The sequence below is a fragment of the Prionailurus viverrinus genome, chromosome A2 (assembly GCF_022837055.1).
Source record: "Prionailurus viverrinus isolate Anna chromosome A2, UM_Priviv_1.0, whole genome shotgun sequence".
Classification (NCBI taxonomy): domain Eukaryota; kingdom Metazoa; phylum Chordata; class Mammalia; order Carnivora; family Felidae; genus Prionailurus; species Prionailurus viverrinus.
The window spans coordinates 87,025,646-87,049,361 of record NC_062562.1 but is presented as its reverse complement, the minus strand read 5'-3'; the positions used below and the strand labels follow the sequence as shown (position 1 = coordinate 87,049,361).

Below are 23,716 nucleotides of genomic sequence, written 5' to 3'. Positions count from 1 at the left end.
CAGATTTCCTTGGAAGACTCAGGTAATTGGGAGAAGAGGAAGGCTGATTACAATTCTATACTTGATTGAATTTTTTTTTTTTTTCGTAACCATACTGTCTTTGTAGTACCTAGATTACTTTCCTGCCCAAGGCAGTAAGACCATCTTCTACTTTTTAACCTATAAAAAGCCTTGTTTATTTTTTGCTTTTGTTCTCTAAAAGGAATCTGTGACCCTTATGGGGATTAGTCTTATAACAAAGAGTAAAAATACATAAGTGTCCTTCATATACATACATACATACAAAATACATAAGTGTCACACAAAGTATATTCAAGAAACATCTAAGACTACATTTGAAGTGCTCTTTGTTAATAATTCTTTGTGGTTATTTATTGTTTGTTTGTTTTTACCAAAACCCAAATAACTTCTCCTAGTGCCTGGAAATCTCCTTTCAAGGTGTATCTAGTTGATCTGATTAACCGATTTTTGATAATGACAGATGGAAATTTTGGTGTCAGTGAAAGAGGTGCGTCCATGGTGATGGTTTATGCATTTGAATGCACTTCTTAACTAACCTAATGCATAAATTAGATAATGAGGCTTTCAACCAAGTAGGAGAGGCAGATGGCCTTGAGGCATCTTGACCCTTGGGAAGAGGAAGTCTTTGACAGTCCTCTCCTGCTGAAGAGCAGCCTTCCAACTTGGCCTCGCATGTTGTTGGAGCTGTTTTGGGGCATGCCAGGATCAGGGAATTTGATACATGAAAGGCAGCAGCGGATCTGACAGGCAATTTAAGTCAGGAATTGGTGTTAACAGTAACACCTGATAATAAAACTCACCTCCCTGAATCACCATTCTCACCATGTTCTGAGATAGTGCACCAGTGTTGGAAGGTTTGCTCCAAGTTATTGATTTATACAATTTTTATTCACTGTGTCATTCTTTTACTGTCTCTTAATGTCTTACTTTTCCTTGGCCCACCTCACAGCATGGCCAACTTCTAAATATTCACTTTACAAATAATCAGCAGAATTCCCCTGACCAGTAGAATCCATGTCATTTGCAAATTCTTAAGTCCCACCCAGATCTCCTGGATCGGAAACTCAGGGCTGGGGCCAGTAATCTGTGTTTCAGCAGATTACTGAGTGCTTCTGAGGCATGCACAAATTTGAGAACCATTGATGTAGGATACTCTAGCTTAAAATTAGAGCTATAGCTTTCTCCTGTCATTAAGATTTTCTACCAGTAGCACCTCAGTCCAGCCTTTCTCTCAATGCTCTGGTGCTGAATATCCCCTTTAAATCTGCTTGGGGCGGGGGGCAGGGGAGGACAAACCCTCATGTCTACAGATTGACCTGTCCCATGAATTTCTCTTGGCTCTTAGGAGGATAATTAGAACAGATTTCAGTTACACTGGGTTTACCTGAAATGAACACAGCAGCAAATTTTGTTTAATTTTTCTGCATGTAATGCTTTTGGCTTATTTACCTGTCTTGTTTCCTTCATAATATATTTATAGAGTGCCTACTACTAGTCCAGGTACTTGATTAAAAGCAGTATTGTATATAAAATTTGTAGTCGAGTAAATTGCACTAGACATTATGTAGCACAGATGTAATTTAGATATAGCTGATATGTCCTGTAAAGTGTATGATTCACTGGTTTTTAGTATATTGACAAAGTTGTGGAACCATCACAGGTAATCCTGGAATAGTTCGTCACCCAAAAGGAAACCCTACACTTATTAGCAGTCACTCCCCATCCCCCAAATCACCCTCATCCTAAGGCAAGCACTAAGGTACTTTCTGTCTTTATGGATTTGCCTCTTCCAGACATACCATAAAATACATTAAATAATAGATCGTCTTTTATGACTCACTTCTTTTACTCAGCATGGTTTCAAGGTTCATGCATGTTGTAGCATGTGTTTATTGCCAGGTAATATTTCATTGAATGGTTTTACTGCATTGTATTTGTATACTTATAAATTGATGGACATTTGGCTTTTTACTTTTTGGCTCTCACGAAGATTCCTTCTGTGGACATTTCATGGATAAGTTTTTGTGCAGACATATTTTTTTCATCTCTCTTGAGTGAATACCTAGGAGTGGAATTGGTGGGTCACATGATCATTGCATCTTTAACCTTTTCTAAAGTTTTCCGAAGCACCTGACCCATTTTACATTCCACCTGTCATGTAGTTTTCAAGAGTTTTTGACCTAGAATTCTGGATTCAAGGTGAAAGTTACACAACTTTTTTTTTTTTTAAATACCAAAGGGCATGATGCATCCTAAGACTAGAAAAGAAGTAGACATCTCATAGAAACATTTATATATAACAGACAAACACACATTTCATCCAATTTTGGGGTGGCAAATAGAACTATAGAAATTTATGAAGCATGCAATTCTTCTCGGAATATTAGGCTCTTGGGAAGCTCTTAATAATAAATGAAAAGATGACCGACTGAGATGGTAATTTTACAGAAAAACAAATGAAGACACATCTACATTTCTAGTGTGACTCCAGCTGTGTGGTGAGTTCTTTAGATTTCTGTGATGTACTCACCCATATATGCTTCATGTGTCAAACGCAAATTTTCTTTTTTCCCCCTTAATGAAATATAATAAATTCTTCTTAATGCTGTTAATGAGATTAAGTGATGACCATCAATCTATCTTAATCATTTGGTATTTCCAAGGTTATTAATTTAAATGTTATTAGAAGTCTGTTAGACTTTATGACTAGAACTCGTGATCACATCCCTAGGAGTTGAAGGTAACAGAAATTTGAAGCCATGCTTAGGTTGTTGATGAAAATCCCCATGTTCTTTCTATGAGAAAATGCAAGCCTGTGGTTCAAAACAGTCATATAAAAATAACATGTTTGTAAGTTAAGGATGGCCTGTATTTTTGGATCACTGTTAGTATTACAGTATTTAATAGATATTTTTACTTAATTTTCAAAAAACACTTCAGTGAGAAAGCACTGAATTCAGTCCATTGTCTTAATACTTCATGGAGAATTAAAATGACAAATCCTTTATTTGAAGATATAACAAGTTATCAAAATGAAATGCATTTATAGATTTTATTGATCTAATTTTCCTGGTTTCATATTCCATTTTCAAAGCTTCTTCCTTGATCAAGGTGAGGATGTTTTATTTCTGTAAAATGTGTCTTCCTCGTCTCCACTGAAAGGAAGAGGAATCAGTACTCTGAAGATGTCCCACTGAGGTATTGCTGTTTATGGAAGAACAGCACACAAAACAGTAAATAGCTCTAGCCAGTGATTAAATGCAGAAGCAGAGTTGATGTATCCGATAAATGTAGATGTCATTTATGGTCTCACATGCTTCAGTATCATAAACACTCTTCTCATTGTACAAGTGCAAAGATGACAACACAAAATAAACGATAACACATATGTAAGTGATACAAATAAAGAAGCAGGTGCATATGCCAATATGAAGTATAATTCTGTTGAATTTATATGAATCTATCATGGTGTGCTCATATGATTTTTTTTTCATGTCAGTTTCAATACAAACTTTTTATAGTGATTAAGTGCTTAAAGGAACTATGTGGAGGATATAGGCTAAAGTTTCATATTTGGGAAAAAAAAACACTAGTCATCAGGAATTTGTAGTATCATTTAAGTATCAAGTCTGATCATTTATCAAGGTCATCAAAATTTGTCTAACATTAATGTTAAGTTGAATGAATATTTGTTATGTGTCTACATAGCTAATACTTGTGGACCTCACCAAATACTGTCCCAGTTTAAATATGTAATCATTGATCTTTTTAAATAAAACGGATACTGGCAATCTTCTATAATACTAAAAGCCATTAGAACACATCCTTTAAATGGGTGAACTGAATGATATATGTATTATATATAATAAAGCTGTTAAAAAACAAACTGGGAAAAATCATATATTTCCAATAACTATTTTTCCAGTTAAATTTTCCTACATAAATTGTGCCTTGAAAATGGTTTATTTTCTTTTTTTGTTGTTGTTGTTGTTACATACTAAATCAGTAGAATCTACCTTTACTGATCATTAGTGTACTAACATAATATGTACATTTTAAAGCATATATATAAATTAAGAATGAGAAAAATAATGGTACTTCCTTAGGGTGTGTGTATACCACAGAGTTCATTAAATGTATACTATGTACTAGTTCGTTGTTCTTAGAGGCTATTGTTCTCTTTAAAATAATGTCTTATAGATTTCAAGTCTGAAGTCATTAGAGAGGGAGACCTTTTTCACAACGCATGACTAAATGCTTTATCTGTTGTCCTTCTCCAGCCCTCACCTGGGGTGTGGTTACGAATCAATGAAAAAGCTGAATGAATGAATGAATGCATGAATGAATGGCATGCTGTATCATTTAATCCTCACAGGATTGTTCCCAACTTTAAAAATTTAAAACCAACGCTCAGGAAGGCCGAGGAACTTGGCCTCCATTCCTGAACTACTCAATGACAGCGAAGTTTTGTGGTTAGGTATAGCTGTGCCATTTCTAGCACACCACTGCATGTGACCATACTTCTCTGTAGCTGCGAATTTCTAGTCATTTCAAGACTCGGCAGAGTATCTGGAATCAAGAATGTGTTTGATGGAGGTCTTGGGGATGAATGAGTTCAAATTTTCTCATTAAGAACAAGTTAATGTAAGACATGGACAGAGGCTGGGGCATATGCCATTTAATGTAGTTCAGGACTCTTGAACGTTTTCTGAATGTGAAGACTTTTTGAGGTGAGAAGAAAGTCATGGAAGCTGCTAAAGCACTTTTGCCCTTCCCTCCTAATCCCATTTACACCTTCTGATTGTTGATGAATTTTTCCTGAAAAAAGGTACCGGGAGAGAGTAGTGGTTCCGAAGGTTGAACATGGAAAGAAAGTGGGTTCTAAATTTGATGAGTGATTTACTATGAAAGTGTTTGTTTCATACAAATCACTATTTTATATGAAATGGCTTGTGATGTTTTTCATTAGAGTTGATAGAAAAATCCTGCATGTCAAATGATCAGATTGCTGCCTATGAGCATATCAAATGCAAAGCGAATTTGCAAACTTGTTATAGTAGTTGTACCTTATATAACACTTAACTATCATTTTTTTAAATTTTAAAAGTGGTTAAATATTAATGTTATAAAATGTGTTCTCCTTTCAGAGAATCTTAAAAGGTTAATATTTCCTACAAGTAGGGAGATACTAAACATTAGATATTTTATGGATCAGTAAAAATTTTAGGTTGATGGAATATTAAAGCAAACTTGTCCTACTTTTTTGCCTCCTTTATGGCACTGGTTTCTTCTGTAGGCAGTTTTGGCCTTCACACTTCTTGCTGTCTCTATGTTACTTCTCTTTTGTTTGCATTGTGTTTATCTGTGTTGTATGAACAAACCGATTCCCCTCCCCCCCATTTCTTCCTTTATATTTCCATTTTTCTTTGGATAATTTCTTTTTGCATTTCAAAATTTTTCCACTTCCTTTTCTCCTCACTACTTACAAAAAAAAAAAAAAAACCAACAACAACCCTCTTTTGGTCATGTGTTAAAGACACTCAACTATTGTCTGTTGGGGAAGAAAAAAATCAAAAGAAGGGGTGGAGAAGGGGCGGAGTGGAGCTGGCTAGTTAACTTGGGGAAGAAAAGGGGAAAACACAGCAGAACTGGGTTCTGTCCCTGACCACTGATGAATCATGGCCATTTGTTACGGCTGGAATTGAAGTGCTGTCATCGTGTAGGCATTAAGTTTATGATGAGAGTTCATCTTTGAGAAGTATTGTGTCATTGTTCAAATGGAGAAATTTGACATAGTTTGAGAAATAGGAATGAATTGTATAATCAATCCAATATATAAGAAATCCCAAAATAATATTGAAAACAAGTCTTGAATACAAGGGACTGAAGGTACTAATAGAGACAGATGACTTCGTCTCCACAGCACTCCTAACCATAATGTTTTCATGCACATTCTTATTGCAGATAATTACTACTGACCATGTGAATGACATAATTAAAGTTAAAAATCATTATTAATGGGAGCTGGATTAGTGAATACTATTAGAATTTACAAAAATAAAAGCTTTCATTTTGAAGTTATCCACCTGATATTTTGGAGTTATGCTTTTGGTTTAAATGTACTAAAATTTAGTCTGCAGGTATCCTACCCCTATAAATTTTGTCCACAATGAATGACATCTTGGCAAAAATAGATGGATCTCTGTGTACCACAAAGATTTGCAGTAACATTTGCAGGTAGTAAATATACTTAGCTTGAAACACAGGGCTCACTTTGCTGTTTTACATTGGCCAGTCTTCACCCAAGTTGGCCAATTTATGAAATCAACTCTTGTAGCTAGCTGTGGACATTCTGAGAGAATCGTATTTTTAAAGTGTGGGTCATCTTAGAGTAAAATTTAAGGAATTGTGAATAAGAAAAAGAAAACCAATGTGTATAAATTCCATTTGTAGGCCATGCAAGCTATTTTTAGAATCCTTATTCTTGGTTTTAAAGGTATAAAATATTTAAATATTGTTAATTATAAAAAACAACAGGAAATTATACAGCATACAACAATATCCTTTAGATAATTAGGCATCATAGTATCTTTTTTCCCCAAATTGTAAGAAACCCTTAGAACCCCGCCACCTTTTAAGATGAATCTGCTATTACTGTATAAACATATTTGTACTGTCCTGATTTTCAAATGTTTGCACATACCAAACTTAGAAGTTTGTATCTCCCATCCGTGACAGGTGAGTAAAGTAGGTGATATTATTGACATCTATCAATGGAATTAGGATTGTAACTCTAAGTTTACTGATATGTCCAGGTGGTCATGTTTTCTTTGTAAGAATAGCAGGAATATTAATCACATAAATCTAAAATCTGTGCTTATCAAAATAAAATGATTGCTCTCTTGTTTTTCTCACCATTACTCATTACTGCAGAGGGTGAAATTCCCGGCCATACCCTTTTGTGGTGCTTCTGTGGACACTTAATAGATTAATTCTGTATTAACTGTATAAGCAGTGAATTTGGTCCAAACACACCTACAATCTTACAGAAATATGCTAGGTTACAGTGGTGGTTTATTGTATTTAAAGTCTATTAAAAACATAGCATCAGAAAAATATCAGTCAACCATCCTCCTTTTTTCTCTCCCATGAGAGCCTACATCCATACAATTAAAATAAAACCCCCAAACTGGAAGGAGTGACACATTTGTTAGTTTGGGTCATTTCAAATGTTACCCTCTATCTCTTACTGTTTGGTTGTATCTTTGCTGCTCACGAATACTGAGAGATAATTGAATTCTTCCCTCTGTGTAGGCATAAGGAAATGGATTCCACATATTTTGTGCTATACCCTACGGTTTAAAAACAAACACAAAAACAAAACAAGAAGTAACCAACAACTCCAACTCTCTAGGGTGAAAAAAGATCTTACAATGAAATCTAGATTTTCAAGCTTAATAACTTTTGTTTTTGCTTTTGTTTTTAATGAGAAGTCATGCTGTAGGTACTGATTTCTTCTTCTGAGATGGGCTTGTGTTTAATGGGGAAGGCAGAAGAGCAGGAGGAGAAAAACAGAAAAAGGGATGAATGAAGAAATCTATTAACAGAAATTTAAAAATAGAGTAGCATAAAAGCTATTGCTTGGTTGAAGACCTGATACAATTTTTCTTTTAATGTTTTTTTGTTGTTTTTTTTTTCCGAGAGAGAGAGAGAGAGAGAGAGAGAGAGAGAGAGAGAAAGAGAAGGGGGGGAGGGGGAGAGAGAGAGGGAGATAGAATCTGAAGTAGGCTCCAGACTCTGAGCAGTCAGGTTAGCACAGAGCACAATGCGGGGCTGGAACCCATGAACCACGAGATCATGGCTCGATCCGAAGTCAGAGGCTTAGCCGACTGAGCCCAAACTTTGATGGTAATTAATATAACTGATAATATTTCTACATATTTAAATCAGAAGTTTGTCAATATAGGATTCCGATGGGCAAACAATAAACTTCTAATGAGTATTATTCAATGCTACTTTGTATCCATTTAGCATTATCCATTCGTACTTGTTTAATGTTACTTTGTGTGCATTCTTTCCTTAAAAGTGTAATGCCTTGTCAATAACTATATTACTTGGGCCCCTCAAAAATGTCCTCTAAATATTTCTCTTGTTTGTAGGAGATATTTGACCATATTTCTACATCTCAGGTAGTGTCTTTTCCATGGTGCTTTCTGTAATGGCCTCTGTGCTGCTTTAGTTTAAAAATACTGAATGTGAACACTGAAGTAAAAACCATTACACATGCCCTTAACTATTCTCCTGGGAATTGATAGTTCTGAGTTGCTTTCTTTTCTTATTCCTATCTCCTGAAAACATTCCCCAAGGACTGAGATAGTTGAAGCTTTCTGTCGATTTGATTTTAACTCTGGCTTTGTCTGGCACTCGTGTGTGTGCAAAGGGGCATACCGTCTCACATTGCAAGTGTTTCCGATTCTGGCCCTCACACTATCTTTACCTCAGAGACAGGTCCTATTCTGCTATTTGCATGTAAATAAATAAGGCCTGTTGTCACAGTTTTCTTAGTTTCTTAATGTATACCAAAAACTCTAGAAAATTAGTCATTGCCTTTAAATTATTTTTTGGCCAAGGAGAATTAGTTTTCTTTCTAGAGTCTCTTTGTGTGTTTGCACATAAGAGAAAATATAAGACATTTTAGTTACATTGTCTTATTTTTAAAGCAAAAATGTTGAAGAAATCAGATTTCATTTATTGAAAAAAAATTATACAAAAACACTTACACATACAAAAATATGCTCACAAAAATTGAATTTTATGCTACCAATATGCATAGTATAAGCTAAAACAAAAAAGGAGATGGAAAATTTCATGGCTGTTAGGTCATATTGTTCTTTGTTCATTTTTAGTAAAAATAAAATGTACATAAACATTTACTTGTAACAATTCAGAGTTAGCCAAAAGTTAGAAATAATAAGTTGATCATAAGTAAAAGTCAATGCTTTCCATGAACTAAATATTTTGGATTAAACTTTTTTCTAGAAATGATTAATACAGACATCAAATCTTCATTAATCTTCCTTATTAGATTATTTCCTCTTAAATGCGTAGTAGATATTGATTTCTGACTTCTTGCTTACGGATAGCCCATAAGACAAGTTTCATCATCAATCCTTATGATTTATAAATATTTTACCCGGAATAACAATAGTTTTGGTGAATAAGCAAAATTTTATTAAAATTAGTGGGATATGATCTGGCTTCCATGGAATTTTGCAAAATAACTGAGCCGAAACAATGCACTGTAGGAGGCTATGGCTAATCCAACAGGCACATAATGCTAGGTTGTGAAATTGATCCTCTTTTAGTTATCATACTTTAGAAATAAAAGCCACATTTTGAATATCCTCATTAGAAAGGTTTAGACCGATAAAGCCTTTAAGAGCAAACCTCACAACAAAGCATTAAGCAATGATTTAGGCTTACAGTTGATAACCAACACCTTCAAGAAAGAATTATAGAAGCAATATGTTTCTTCAACAGCTTCAGATATTAGAGAACACAGTGCTTCGTCAGAGGGATCCGAAGAAATTGAGATCTGTCTCAAAGGCCAAAAGTTAACTGTGAAGGCTGACTTACCTTCTCTAGAAGTTTATTACATTCCTTTTGTTCTTTAAGCTCTTTCTCTTAGCTGTCAATGGGATAGGATGCACTTCCTTTGTAGGAACTCTGAAGTCATCATTGAAATAATTGACAGAATATGATACAGTATTTTTATGTAGGGAGGCTATTATGATACCAACATATCACATAGACAGTAATGGGCATCTAATTCTGCTATTTGTAATCCCCATGCTGCGAAGGAAAACCTTCTGAATCATTAAAAATTGAAACAAAAAATGAAGGAGTTGACTATTTGGTTATCTAAATTTGGAGTGGAAGGCTATCTTCAGTTACCTGAAATATCCTTCCCAAGCTCTAGTTCTCAGTCCCATTACATCCCACTGCATTTCTCATTTGCTGGCTCCTGCTGCCACACTCCATGCTTAGGAAAAAACAAACTAAGTTAAGTCACGGTGGGGTGCCTTTTGTGAGGCCACTCAGAATAGGAAGAAAGAAAGAGCAAGCTAGAGATGTAGAGAATATAAAGAAAACAAACAAGGCACACACCAAAGGAATAAGAAGAAAACATCACCAGGTCACGAATCATAAAATCACATACATTTAAAAATTTTTGCTACTAAGTATTGTTGGTCTTCTCTGGGGAGAAGCCGGAAAATCAATTTCGAATTAATTCTCCTTTCACAAGCTCCTCCTGAAACTCAAAAAAGAGCTAATGAAAAATCTTACAGCCACCCCATAATTACAGCTTTTACGCATATGCAGGATGGTCATACTTTTTGCATCAGAAATGGCATTCTTTTCACTTCCTGCCAAAAGTGCCCCAGTACAGCACGATAGGGAGTTTAAGAATTTAAGATATTCAAGGAAACCTTTCCACCCCTGGCACACCACTTCCTTCCTGAAGGAGGCCTGTGCCCTGGGGAAAGGCCTAATCCCAGACCCTTCTGCTCTTTCTAGAAGGCCTGAGCTGGCCCTGCCAATGCTTCTCCCGGGGGTGGAGGTGAAACGGGTCCGCCATTGCTGCTCCCACCCCCTCCCTTCATTCCCCCTCCGCATTCGAGTCCGTTTCGCAAGTTGCCACCTGTTCCCGCTGTATCCCCGGTTCGTGTTTTCACACTGAGGAAGTGCACTCAGCCTGCAGCATCCCTCCCTGTCAAGGCAAGGCAGCCCAGTGGCTAAAGCAGGGCGTTTTGAACCTTCTGGAGGTGGTGTCACTAGGATGTTACAAAGCCCTTCTCCCCAGCACTGTTCTTCTGGGAAGGAGAATTCGTCCCTTCACCCCTGTGTCCTACTCAACGGCAGGTCTGGAAAGATTTTACAGCTTCAGGTCTTTCTCTGACAGTCCTCAGCCCGGCCCTGAGGCTCCGTCCTCGTCAGGTGAGCCCTACTTGGACAAGGGGGCCGCTGGCACAACTGTCATTTAAGCCACGCCAGAGGCTCTCGCCTCTGGCACTCCAGGGCAAATAAATAGTGCCACCTGGTAGAGTCGAAACTGGTGCTTTAAAATGCAAATACAAACCCCTCCTACATTTGTTGTCACATCACTTCTCCACGATTCCTAGGCAGGCGGTGGATTCTGCGCCCGGGAGAAGGGCTGGGGGGACGCTGCCTGCTGGTGCAAAAATAACCCCCGAAGACGCGAGCCCGGTACTCGGCAGGAGCTCTGCAGCCTGTGGATGCCCGCTGGGCGGCTGGCTGTCCCCCGGGAGCCCCGCGGGGCTGGGTCCGCTCCCCCGCCTCACGCCGGGCGGCGGGAGCAAGCCGACGCCGACTTTGGGAGTTCCTTTCTGCCTTGTATGGAGGGCTGCTCCGGGCCCGTCTCCGCCCGACTGCTCTGACGCCCAGCCCTCCTGCTGCCCACCCCCAGCCACCTCCCTCTGACTTGCCCGGAGAAGCCAGACGGAGCCTCTCGCTGCCACAAGTCTCTCCGCCTGCCATTCCCCCATTCCTGCATCCACCCCCACCCCCTCCCCAGCGCCGTCACCCCTCCTCCGCCCCCGCCTCCGCCTCCGCCTTCTCCCCAGCAATCAGGAGAATAAATCAGGCAGGAAACCGAGAGCGAGAGAGATAGCGAGAGCGCGCGAGCGCCGGCGGACTCGCCCAGGTCTGTTTCCAAAGTCGCCCTTGATGGCGGCGGAGGCGCGGCAGCCGCGGCGCGGAGCAGCAGACGCGCGCTAGTGGGTCCGCCCGCCGCCGCCCCTTCCCCCGCGCGGGGTTCGCCCCTGCCGCCCCCAGCGCCTGTCCGCGCTCCGGCCCCGGGCGCGCCAGCCCTCCGGACGCCCGCGGTCCGGGCGGACTGTGCTCCTGGTCCTCCGCCCGCGGTTTCCAGCACCGCTCCTTCCCCCGGCCGGGGAGGGAGGCGGGATTGATCTTCGATCGCGAAGATGGCTGCTGGCTGCCTGCTGGCCTTGACTCTGACACTTTTCCAATCTTGGCTGATCGGCCCTTCGTCGGAGGAGCCGTTCCCTTCGGCCGTCACGTAAGTCGCCGGGCCGGGAGTGCGGGCCGAGGGGTGCGGCGGGAGCTAGGCGCGGGGACCGTTCCCGACCAGCGGGGCTTTTCAGCCCGTGGGGGTGGGGAGCGAGCCGGGCTCGGATCTGGAGAGGCCGGGGTGGGAGGTGCGCGCGGCTCGCCGCCGGAATGCGCGCCGAACCGGCGTCTCGGGCGCCTCGGTGGGGCCGGGCTGTCCCGGGAACCGTCCGCCGCCGACGACTGGCGGCGCCTCCGCCCAGCTCTGCAAGGATTCCCTACACTGAAAGAGTTTAGCTGTGCTGGGGCGAAAAAAGTTTCCATCCAGATACCCGCTGTCATCAGACTCAGTCCGGTAACAAGTTGCGTTTGGGTGGGTGTTTTACAAATAGGTAATTTCTGTCTTGCTAGGGCAGCGTGGACTCTTCCCTCACTTGGCCCTGGGGGATGCTCTCCCGCTGCTCTGGTACCCAAACTCGTTTAGGTCCCAAATTACTGGGCGCACTTGACAGTCATTCTCCTCCGAAGAGTGCTCACCCAACGCAGCTGAGAGTGCTGTCCACCTGGGGGTCTCGCAGGTCCTGGGACCACACCATCCAGCCTCCTCATCCTGCATTTGAAGCATCTAAGTGCCGGTAGACAAGCTTTTCCTGTTCTTAAAATGAATAGAACCTATTCTTTGAGGGAGGGATGATCGTCTCCAGAGTCTCCTGCAATTTTCTCTTATTTTTAACATTTCTAAAATAACTTAAAAAATTCGCTGCTGCTCTGGAAATAGAGTGCTTAAAGGTAACTGTATAGTCACACGGCAGGAAGGGAATGAAAAATAATTCTCTTCTCTTGGGTTTGAAAAAAGCAAAGTCAGTAGCTCATAAAAATATATACACGTTTTAAAATGCGCTGAATAGCCTATGGGGCAGGTTGGGAAAGCATTTATTTTGGTTCTTAAAGGTACTTTAAAGCTTCTAAGAGTAGGTGATCTTAAATGGATGAGTCACTTTAATGCATTTTACATAACAAAAACAAAGCCCAAGGTAGCCTTCCCGGTATTTATGCTGTTGGGAATTATTTGCTGTCCTTTGTTGGCTGAGTGCTGAATCCCGGAGTTTTTGGTGGATGCTAACAGTGAATCTTTACCAGTCGAAACCCTGCAGCTCTTATTTAAGATGCAGCTTAAAGTATTTATCACATTAGGTGCCGGTGCAAGAATCTGAAGGATGCCCATTCTAACCCGGAGAAGGGGAGTGTCTAATATTTTTCGTCACTGATTTACAGTCATGTCCCTTTTTAGATAATCTTCCATAAAAATGATTGCAGATCCTTTTTGTTATGAAGCGAAAGGGAAAATACCATCTGTAGGTCTTAGTTTAATTGGCAGGAAGTTCCAAGCGGATATTTTGAAATATATAGAGTAAGAATTACTTTAAAGATGCTTCAGAATAATTCACTCTTAGTAGGCAATTACACTTTTAGTGATTTACTTTTTTATTCTTTTTGTAGCTTGGCCTATAAAGCTAGAACTCAAGTGACTCCCTTGCGTTTGTGTCAAATGAAGAAGTGGCTCTTTAAAAAGGAATCAGTGTGTTCAGTTTACATGCTTTTAACATGTTGTGTTTTTAACTGACAATTTATCAATATTTGTTTCATTCGGAGGGAATACACCATCACCCCATTGGGGAAAACGATGGCTTTTTAAAGTGCAACAAAATACAACCTTCTATCCCTGAACATCCCATTGTAAAATATTAATGAACAAATCCTTATTTTTGAGAAGGATATCTACAAAAAATGTTTTCCTAAAATTAAAATAATTCAATGTTTACTGTCAGAAATTCACTGGAGACCAGAAAGAAAATAATTGGTGAAAAAAGGAATTAGGAAACCACAATTTCTTTTCTTTTCTTTGAAAGGATTTGAAGTTTATTTTTTAACAAAGGAAATTGAAGACGTTTTCAAATAGTGAAACGTTAATTATTTCGTGGAATAAGCGCTTAATAAAAGACCTTGTAGAGCTAAGTCAGTCTCCTGTAGGTATAATATTAACACTATTTTTGTAAGGCTTCTGCATCTTCAGTAATTCATTTGAAAAGTTAAAATACCATCTTCTAAGGACAGGAGAAATGATAGTTGACATTTGTCCTTCATGGTAGATTTCTGAACAAACTTCATGAAATTTAAAAAGGTACAGTATTAATTTCACCAAGGTGTGCCATTTGCTTTTCTTGCAAGAAAACAATTCATACGGAGTGTTTACCATGATAAATCTCAAATAGTTGGGAAAAAATTCAAGTTTATAAAAACTCAGTACAAAGATTAGAGTATCACTAAAGGCAAATTGTTACAGTCCTATTTCTAAATTTGTCTAGAAATCATTAATAAATTCTTTTGTTTTTTGACAATTTTACTTTTCCCAGAAAAAGTGGTATAAATAGTTTTTGAGTAGTTTAAGAGGAGAAACATGCCATTGAGACAGTATAAAATTAATTGTGCACTCAGTGGGTAGGACTTGAGTTAGAATTACTAATACAAACTTTTAATTTTTTTAGCTAATGTTTACAATAATATTAAAGGCTTAAGTTTTATTATAATAAAAAAAGAAATAGTGTATCATTCTAAATACCTTCTTTATTTTTTATGCTTTAGCATATATTGTTATGCAGCATATTCTTCTTGATTAAAGTACAGTAAATGTGATTAAAGTTATAGTTCTAACACCTAACCCTGAAATAATGAAGTGTTGTTTTTTTTTTTTTTTTTTTTTAACACTACCAAGAAAGGAATTTTGATGCAATTTTTTTTTTGCTGTTAGGTTTTTCTTCTGGAAATGATTGTCTCAGTAAAGTGGGAATCATAAATATGCCATATGGTAGCAACCATCTAATGTATATTGGTTTATATATAAATGGAAAACACATCATTTTTATGTTACAGTACGCACATGTTATATTGGTAGTTTAAGATATAGTTTTCAAAGAGGGAGTTCTTGCTTGTTCTAGAAATAATTTCTTGGCACATAATCGAAAACACTTCTATTTTAAAACTCTGGATAATATGTATTTGGCCAGTATTGTAATGCTAATTTAAATCTGTTGCTCTTTATTTTAGAATCTATTTACAAATCCATATTTAAAGAAAAACACTGTAGTGTAACTACTGTTAATGTTAAACTTTTATCTCAGTCATATCAAAATGCCAATCAGCCAAGAATAATTGGCTGAGAGCCCATTGGTATATGGGGATTTTAATATAAACTAATATAAACTTTTAATATAAACTGTGTAATAGAATAAATATATTAAAATAATACATAATTATATAATATATATAAACTGTAATAAAATAAATATATTAAAAAGAATTATAGCTATCTACAAGAAAAAATATATCTCATGAGAGAATAGTACTTTGGGGTTTAAATACTTGAGATGTAAATATTTTTTCTGTTATTTGACAAATATATATTTAAAGACTATGGAAAATAAATTTTTTATTTGTGTCATAACAGTGGAATGCATATCTTTTTCATGTGTTAGAAGTGACATAATTATTTTCATGTGAGCTTAACAGTTTCTGTTCACGTACTACATGCACAAGGAAATGTGCCCTAAGATGAGATAAGAGATAAAATATTAAGTGTAAATTAAAACCTAAAAACATTGAACATTAATAAATCCCTTTCTCAGGTCTTTAATTTGTTCTCATAAGTTTAATTGTAAGATAGCATTTATTATTCCACAGGTGTACATTTAAAATATGCAACAATACATATATTTTTCAGGTAAGTAGTAGCATGATGTTAAGTTTCTTAATGTTTATATTTGGGTATATGTGTAGCTATTTGGATTGGCATTTGAATGAGCATTAGGCAGAATGTAATGTATATAGTCTAAAGAATTTTTTTGAAAGGTACATGAATCTAAGGTTATTATGGCTTACAAAAAAGGAGATAAAATGTACCTTTATTATTTTGTATAGCTTTCACTATTTGATTTTAACTTAATAAATGTATATAAAATTAGAATCTATAGCACGTTGTTCATTGTGAAAATAGAAACTTTACCACTCTTTTTCTTCAAAGAAACCTGACTACACAGATACTTTTCTATTTTTTGTCCAACATTGATAAAAAATAACCTAATGGAATACTCTTCATTTTTGGATTTACACCTGGTAAGGTTTTGCAAAAATATAAAAAAGACATGCAAATTGTGTATTCAAATTTACTATTTACTTTTAGAAGTATATATAAGAAATAGCAATGCATTTAGGAACTTTTAAAATAACTTAAAATATTGTACCCATAACAAACTATTATTAAATTGATATGTTTTCTGGAGTACAATTATATAGAACACATACACAGAAATTTCTTTTTCGTATTTGTTAATAGAGATACAGATTTCCAAGAAAGCAATCTGTTCTTCTCAATTCACATCTTGTTTTCTAGTGTCTGTCTTCAAAGGATTTATAACCTTAAAATGGAGACTTAAATGGTTAAAATAAAATATCTTAGGGAAATCACCTGATTTGTTTATTTCCTTCATTATCTTGCAGGCATAGACATAATCAGAGTTCTAAGGTAAATCATACTCAGAAGTTTGAAAAAAAATCAGAATTTGTTTCATTATTTCTAAAAAGTAACATCTGGTTGTTACTGATGTGTCAGCCTTCCATCATTTGTAATAAAAGAGCTGTTTGTTGTCGTATTTCAAAAAAGCATTTAAGCTGCTTATGGTGGGGTAGGAACTCTGTTCTGTTACCTCCAGTCCGCATTTGCGGACTTGGCTTGGAGTGTGCATCAGACGCTGTGTCCCACAGTGTCAGCCACTTTGTCTTTTCATGGACTATGTTTAGTACCACAGATGTTCCCAAGCCTTTCATATGGTTGCTTTCCAGTAAACTTGGAACTGTATGGAGATGGTTGACCATGTAGCTTACCCGTGATTTATTTGTGTGTGTGTGTGTGGGGGGGCACAAAATCATGAAACTGGTTGTGTCATATTTACAGATTTGAAAAAAAAAGGCAATTGACTTTAATGTCAACTGAACTAAAAATGGTGTAGTACTTTGTGAAAACTACGATTTTTACCTTTCCCGTGAGGGTTCAAAATATCAACATAGCATAATCAAGATAATTTGTCTACTTTATATTATAGCATTTTGTTTATTAGGGAATATTTCTGTGTGTGTGCACATATTACATACATACAAATGTGTGTGCGCACACGTATGTATTTTTTTTAACCTTCGTCAAGTGGTTTGCTGGGGTAGAAAAGCCTCACTAGGGCAATTTTATTAACAAATTTCTGCCAACCCACAACTGTTTTTAGGGACTGAATCTCTTTCAGAATATTTTTATAACACTAGCATTTCAAAATAATTTGTCAAGAATCAAATGAGATATTGTATACAAAAACCAGGTTGTAATGCTCAGTTCCTGTAGAGACAAGTTATTAACATAATTGATGACTAACAAATGAAGTATGAGTCTCAAGAAGCTGTTGTCGCCTTTTTAACAAAATAACTGTAGGAAAGAAGGTATTGCACTTGAAATGTTGGGCACCTATTAAAAGGCCGTTGCATACTGAGCCATTTTTATTTTTGCCATTTAGATGTGGGATACTTAGAAATGTGTACGAATTAAACCTTTGGTGTGACATGCTTTAGGAACAAAGGATAAGTGTGAACAGTTTTAAAAATGTTATTTGCAAAATATAAACTTTTAGATTTGTGTAATTTGTAGTCATTCAATATTATTGCTCCCTTAAAATTGCCATTTATACAGATTTTAAAGAGATAATAAACAAGGAAGAGGTTGACCCTGTGGCCTTAACAAACTGGCACACTTTTACAGTTAATTTCAATAATGCAGAATCAGGTTGTTACATATGAAGCAATATTTAAAGTTCTCTTTGAATATGAATGCGGTATATTTCTGGCTAAATGTTATTTTAACATTTGCTTCTGCTGATTTTTTTTAACCATATGCTTCTGCTGGATTAAAAAAAATAGAATACATTTTAAATTCTATATCATAAATGGAAGAACAACTTAAACTAGAAATGATGGCCATGGATAATAATGGTGTTGTCCATTTAAATGCTTCTGATTTGGGGATAATCTTACTGTCAATTTGAAATTCTTTTTTCCTGGGTAATTAAAAATTTATTATAGTTGTCTCCTGGCAAACTGAAAAAAAAGAAAAAAAAAACTCCTGTATTCTTTTATTCAGATAATTAATTGCTGCTTCTCTGTCTCTCTTTCTTACACCTACACATTTACTGTTAATCATAATTTATTATTATTCGCATATAACACCAGATCAAATGGAGAGTTTTTGGTTTGTTCTCTCCCAAGTTACCCGTGATTAGACCTCAGGGCCTACTTCTGTGAATCTTCTTTGACTATTTCCGAGGACTTTCTCTTATTCTCAAATATTTCTCTCTATTGGAAAATTGTTGAGGGATTCTGATGCGCTCATAAATCTGTTATACATGATCAACACTTGTCAAACAGTCTAGACAATTGTTTCCTCTGACATTTGCCCACATACTGTGGGGGATAATTAGGGGAGAGAGGAGAAAGAGCTAATAAAATTGTTCTAAGGTGCCTACTGTCAGGCTATATAAAGGGATGGTTAGGCATTAATGATGTCTTATTTTGAGGGTTAAGGGAAGAATGGCTCAGTAAAATAAATGGGCTTAGGCACACTTAGAAAATCTGTCTTAGAAAAGCCATCAAAAGGTGTTGTGGTGAAAATGCCATGAGAAATGACGCATGTGTCTGTGAGGCAGACAAAGGAGCTTTCTGATTTACATGGTGCAAATTTACATTAAGGATGCTAAAGGGGGCGATTGGTTATTTTTTAATTTTCATTTTTTTGCCCATTTCCCAAGTGAGTGTGGTTATCCTAGAAATTATGTTGACCACATGTAATATTCATTTATAGAGGCCTAAATATTTATACTATGGACACGCACCTTAGATACAAAAGACAATGTAATTGTCTAGATCTCAAAAGATAGAAGCAATTAAACATTATCTTTTTAGGAAACCCATGGGAAAATGGTTAATTGGATAAGAAACATTAAAGTATAACACTTTAGTAAAAGCTTACTGATCATCAAAAAAAAAAAAAGAAATTCTAGGAGTCAATTTCTTCAATTCGATTATAAGAAGTGAAATAACTTTGCAGGTAGGTAGGCTTCTAGTTAGTATGTTGAAGACCTCTGACCTCTAAGTACATAGTACATGTTATATTTTAAAAATATTTCTAAGTTACTCTCTTTCTTAAACATCTCTTTCTTCAGATATTAACATCAAATGTAATTTAATGGTTAATGTGTTATTAAGTGCCAATTATGTAGTGCACTGAACTATATACTGAGTATCCAAACTGAGGAAGGGAGTCCCCGTTGAAGGCATTTACATTTCAATGCCCACTGTAAAGCTGTGGGATCTGTCAGAGCATGAGCAAGGAGAAGCACCTAGCATGTTGAAGAAAGTCTGCTTTGTATTAGGCATAGGGCTTCTGGGTGGGAAGATATGTTGTTGGGATGGGGCCATTGGTTTGAGTCCAGGTTATATGATGTTTGCATCAGGGCTCTATTTCTACCTCACCCAAGGTAGGGGATGGGCAGCGTTCACAACAACGTGTAAGTTTATGGGATCCCAGCGCTACATTCACAAACAATGTTGGTCTTCCTGCTGAGATTTGTTCGCATTACAAATAAAAGTAATATGTCTTGAATCACAGTTTGTAGGGCCATCTGGGTGGCTCGATAGGTTGGGCATCCAACTTCGGCTCAGGTCATGATCTCACCGCTTGTGAGTTCAAGCCCCGTGTTGGGCTCTGTGCTGACAGCTTGGAGCCTGGAGCTTGCTTTGTATTCTGTGCCTCCCTCTCTCTGTGTCCCTCCCCGGCTTGCACTCTGTCTCCCTCTCTCTCTTTCAAAAATAAATAAAGATTAAAAGAAAAAAATTGAATCCCAGTTTGTAGATGACTATTTCAAGAGGGCCGATAGCTAAAGCAGAGATGTCGAGAGCCCTTAGTAAACCATTGCATTCCCAGAGTGAGAGATGCCCAGGGTCCACAAAAGATTAGTGGCAAGGGGACAGCAGAGCAGACATGAAACCTGATCGAGAAGTAAAATTTCAGGTGCTGTGGGATTTGGGGAATCAGGAAGAGCTAAGTCAGAGATCATTCTAAGATCTCTATCGGGTAGATCATGCTACAGTGAACTTTGTAGACTAGAGAACACGGGACGAATGATGGGGGTGAATGAAGGTAATTGTTTCACTGTTGGACATCCGTGTCTCTGTAGACTATTAAGTGATTAGAAATACGTATCTATAGGGGCTTTGGATAAAATAAGAACAGTTCCAGTAGATATTGCAGACAGAAGCATGGTTTCAGTGCCTTGAGGAGTTGGTAGCAGGTGAGAATATAACAGCAAGTGCAGATTATTCTTTCAAGGAATGGCAATGTGACAAAAGAGAGATATAGGCAGTTTAGAAAAGAAAGTTTAAGGGAGTTGGCATTCTTTTCTTTACAGTATTAGGAGTTTTATTAGGTCATTTGGGACTGTACATAGCAGAAACCCATAGGACTATGTTAGATCAAAAGAGGAAATGTTTTTCAATGGTAGTGGCTGGATGATTAGTCATGGGAGTTAAGGTCAAGGATGTACCAACAACTGCCAAAAGGGGTGGGGCTGCCGTCAGGATCACCTCTCATTCCAGTCTCTGGTTTTCTTTAAGTCGTCACTGACAGAAAAGAGACAGTTTTTAGAAAAAGGCTCTTGGAGGGTGGGGAAGGTTGTAGACACAACCAAATAAGTGTTACCAGACAGGAGGGTTGGGTTTATCAGAGGGAGAAGGCCAAATGGCGCAGATGAGAGATGAGAGAGGCCATGATTGATGCGTGAGTGTTCTGACAGAGGCAGGTGAGGAAGGGATCAAGAGGAAAAACAATGTCTTACAAAGTAACTTCTGAAATATGAAACAGCCTTGAGAATTAGAGCAGATGGTTGGAATATTGGATAGACACACTTTTAATTTGCTGGAGATGTTTTTAGAGAACTGTTCCAAATTATAGATTCCATTCTCAAGAAGGAATGACATGATTCAGAAATGTAATACATACACATCAGTAATGTCCAAATTTTGAGATGCACCAACTAGTGTTTTTCTTTATTTGATAGTGACAAAACTCCAGTTCCCCACTAGAGTCCCTTGGGACACAGCAACTTTTGGCTCCCTGTTGTCTTTTTCTTCTACCTTGTTTTGGAGAGATTATGTTGAAGGTCTATGTGGTTTTGCGGTTTTAATATGTGCATTTGTTTATGGTAGAAAGATGACAGATATCAGTGAAAAGGGAAAAAAAGCAAATAGTTCTTTTGCCAATTTAGCATTATATACTTGTTACTTGGCATATTGGGGTGCGTTTACTGTCAGTGTCTAGTCTTAAGCATGGGGCAGAAATTTGAATTGCGGCAGATCGTTTTCGAGAAAATAGAATCATGAATGTGATAGGATAACAAAGCACTGACAGGATATTCCTGCAAAGCCTGTCCCTGGTCACCCCTTACAGAGGCATGTCATGTCTCCTGAAGGTCCGGAAATCACTGGGGCAGCTGCCATCACAGTGGTTCCCTGAGTTTCCAATATGACTGAATGAATGGAGAGGATCGCAGGTGTCACTGGATCGAAGAATCGGTCTTGATCTCATTGGTCCCAGCTCGGTGTGGAAAAACCACTCTTGTGGTTTGTAACAAGAGATGAGAAGAATCAGATGAGAAGAATGGGCTATTTATTTCCCTTTTGTGACTTTGCCCTTTTTTCTCTCCCATAGGTATTCACACTGTATTTAAGCTAATTTTGATGTCTCTTCCTGCAGAATGTCTGGACACTAATTACTGACAACCATCTTCCTGTCATTGTAATATTGCTTCCTGATCATTGTGAGCTTCTTCCATATGCCAAACACTGTAAAGTAACACTGCATGTTTTTTAAGCGATCCACCTTTCAAGCCAGTCCCTTAAGATAAGTATTAGTATCTTCCCTGTTTTGCAGATGAGGAAAGTGAAACTTAGAGTATGAAGAATGTTTCTGAATTTTCTTAGGAGCTAAAATTAGATCCCACCTGGGTTGATACAGCGTCTTACACTTACCTGCTGTAGTTTGCTGCCATTTTACGGCAGGAGCTTTGGTATGTTAGCATCCGCCCTGGTCCACTTGTGGATGGCTGCACATTCCAGCAGTGAGGTCCAGTGGAAAGAGGAGCCATTGTAAAGCAGAGTAAAACCAACTCTCAGTTTCAGTTTCTCCATCTGCAGAACAAGGATAATATTAACTTAATCCTGAATCACAGTGTTATATTATGAGGATCAAAGGAGAGGATGCTTGGGGATCTCTGAAGGACTGTTTAATGGGCAGGCTTTATTATTTGTACCACATGTGATTTTTCTGCCTTCAAGAGATCATGAATTGACGACTGAGGTTTAGCGAGCTAGATTATTGTGCTAATATATCACTCGGGCCATTAGAAAAGCCTGAAATGAATGGGAAGAGGAATTGCTTAGCAGGCCTTAGAAATGTCTCTTCTTAAAACTTGTGTAGCCTTTAATCATAAACAGGAGATGAAAGGAGTAGAGGGAATGAAGTGTTCTGTCTCTGGGTCAAGGACACAACCTGTGTCCTAAAAGGGACCGTGAAGACAGCAGAACCATAGAGGATTTGATGTGTTTTATCTTGACATTTCGGCCAGCACCTGTTGTATGAGAAGCGTGCCACAGGAGGTTGAATCTATTTTTAAAAGTCATCCCTTTGCTGATAACCTCTCATTTTCAAACAAAGATGTGAGTTTTCAGCTTCAAGACAGAATATTGGAAAGTTAATAAAGCCGTGTGTCCTTAATGTTTATAGAAATGATTCCAGACATCCCTACAAGTTGGGTGAGCACAGAATAGTAAAATCGAGACCAGTTGCATTTTTAGCAACCAACACAGAAGTCAGTCCAAATCTGCCAAGAGCATCCTGGAAAAGGCCAATTTTCATTTGACTCATCCAACTGATGATTAGTTGAACTCATTTAACGCCACCCCTTCCCTTTGCAGTATAAAGGGAGGTCAGCGTATCACAAACTCTTATCTTGTGTGGTGAGATATTGAACACCTAAATAAAATTACTCCTGCCCATGTTTAATCGATTCCTGGAGGAAAGGGATGTTTTAGATGAAGCTAGGCGTTAATAACATGACTCATGAGTACAACTTGGTGATACCATTGAAGCAGCGTGCTTTCAAGCACCAGGAACCTGCCTCGTCATGGCAGTCATCTTGACATTTGCCACAGAAAGGAATGTGTAAAATTCTTATGATGTTTGTCACTTTAAAAATACCAAACCCTTCATTGCCTTGACATTATATTAGAATTGACTAAATATGCATCTGCGAAAATGTTAGGGGACAGACAAATGGGCCATGGAAGCCTCAGGAGGATGGGCACAATGGAGGGTGTGCAGATTGCTCTAAATTAAACATGTAGAAGGCTTGGTTGTCTCTCAAAACACCTGATTGTCCTGTTGATATAAATGTAGAAATCA

At 37.9% G+C, this 23,716-nt stretch overlaps 1 protein-coding gene across 5 annotated transcripts in view; it reads left to right on the top strand.

Moving 5' to 3' along the window:
• Positions 1-23,716, top strand: part of CACNA2D1 (calcium voltage-gated channel auxiliary subunit alpha2delta 1) — a 709,277-nt gene that overhangs the window by 199,888 nt on the left and 485,673 nt on the right. For 2 of the 5 annotated variants that reach the window (XM_047849276.1, XM_047849275.1), the window contains exon 1: positions 11,676-12,121. The exons of 1 other annotated variant lie outside the window; for it this stretch is intronic. In XM_047849276.1, the coding sequence (XP_047705232.1) occupies positions 12,027-12,121 (95 nt within the window). In that variant the 5' untranslated portion in view covers positions 11,676-12,026. Of the gene's footprint in view, positions 1-11,659; positions 12,122-23,716 lie in introns of those variants that run through there. 2 more of the 5 variants (XR_007150230.1, XM_047849278.1) reach the window with 2 other exon arrangements.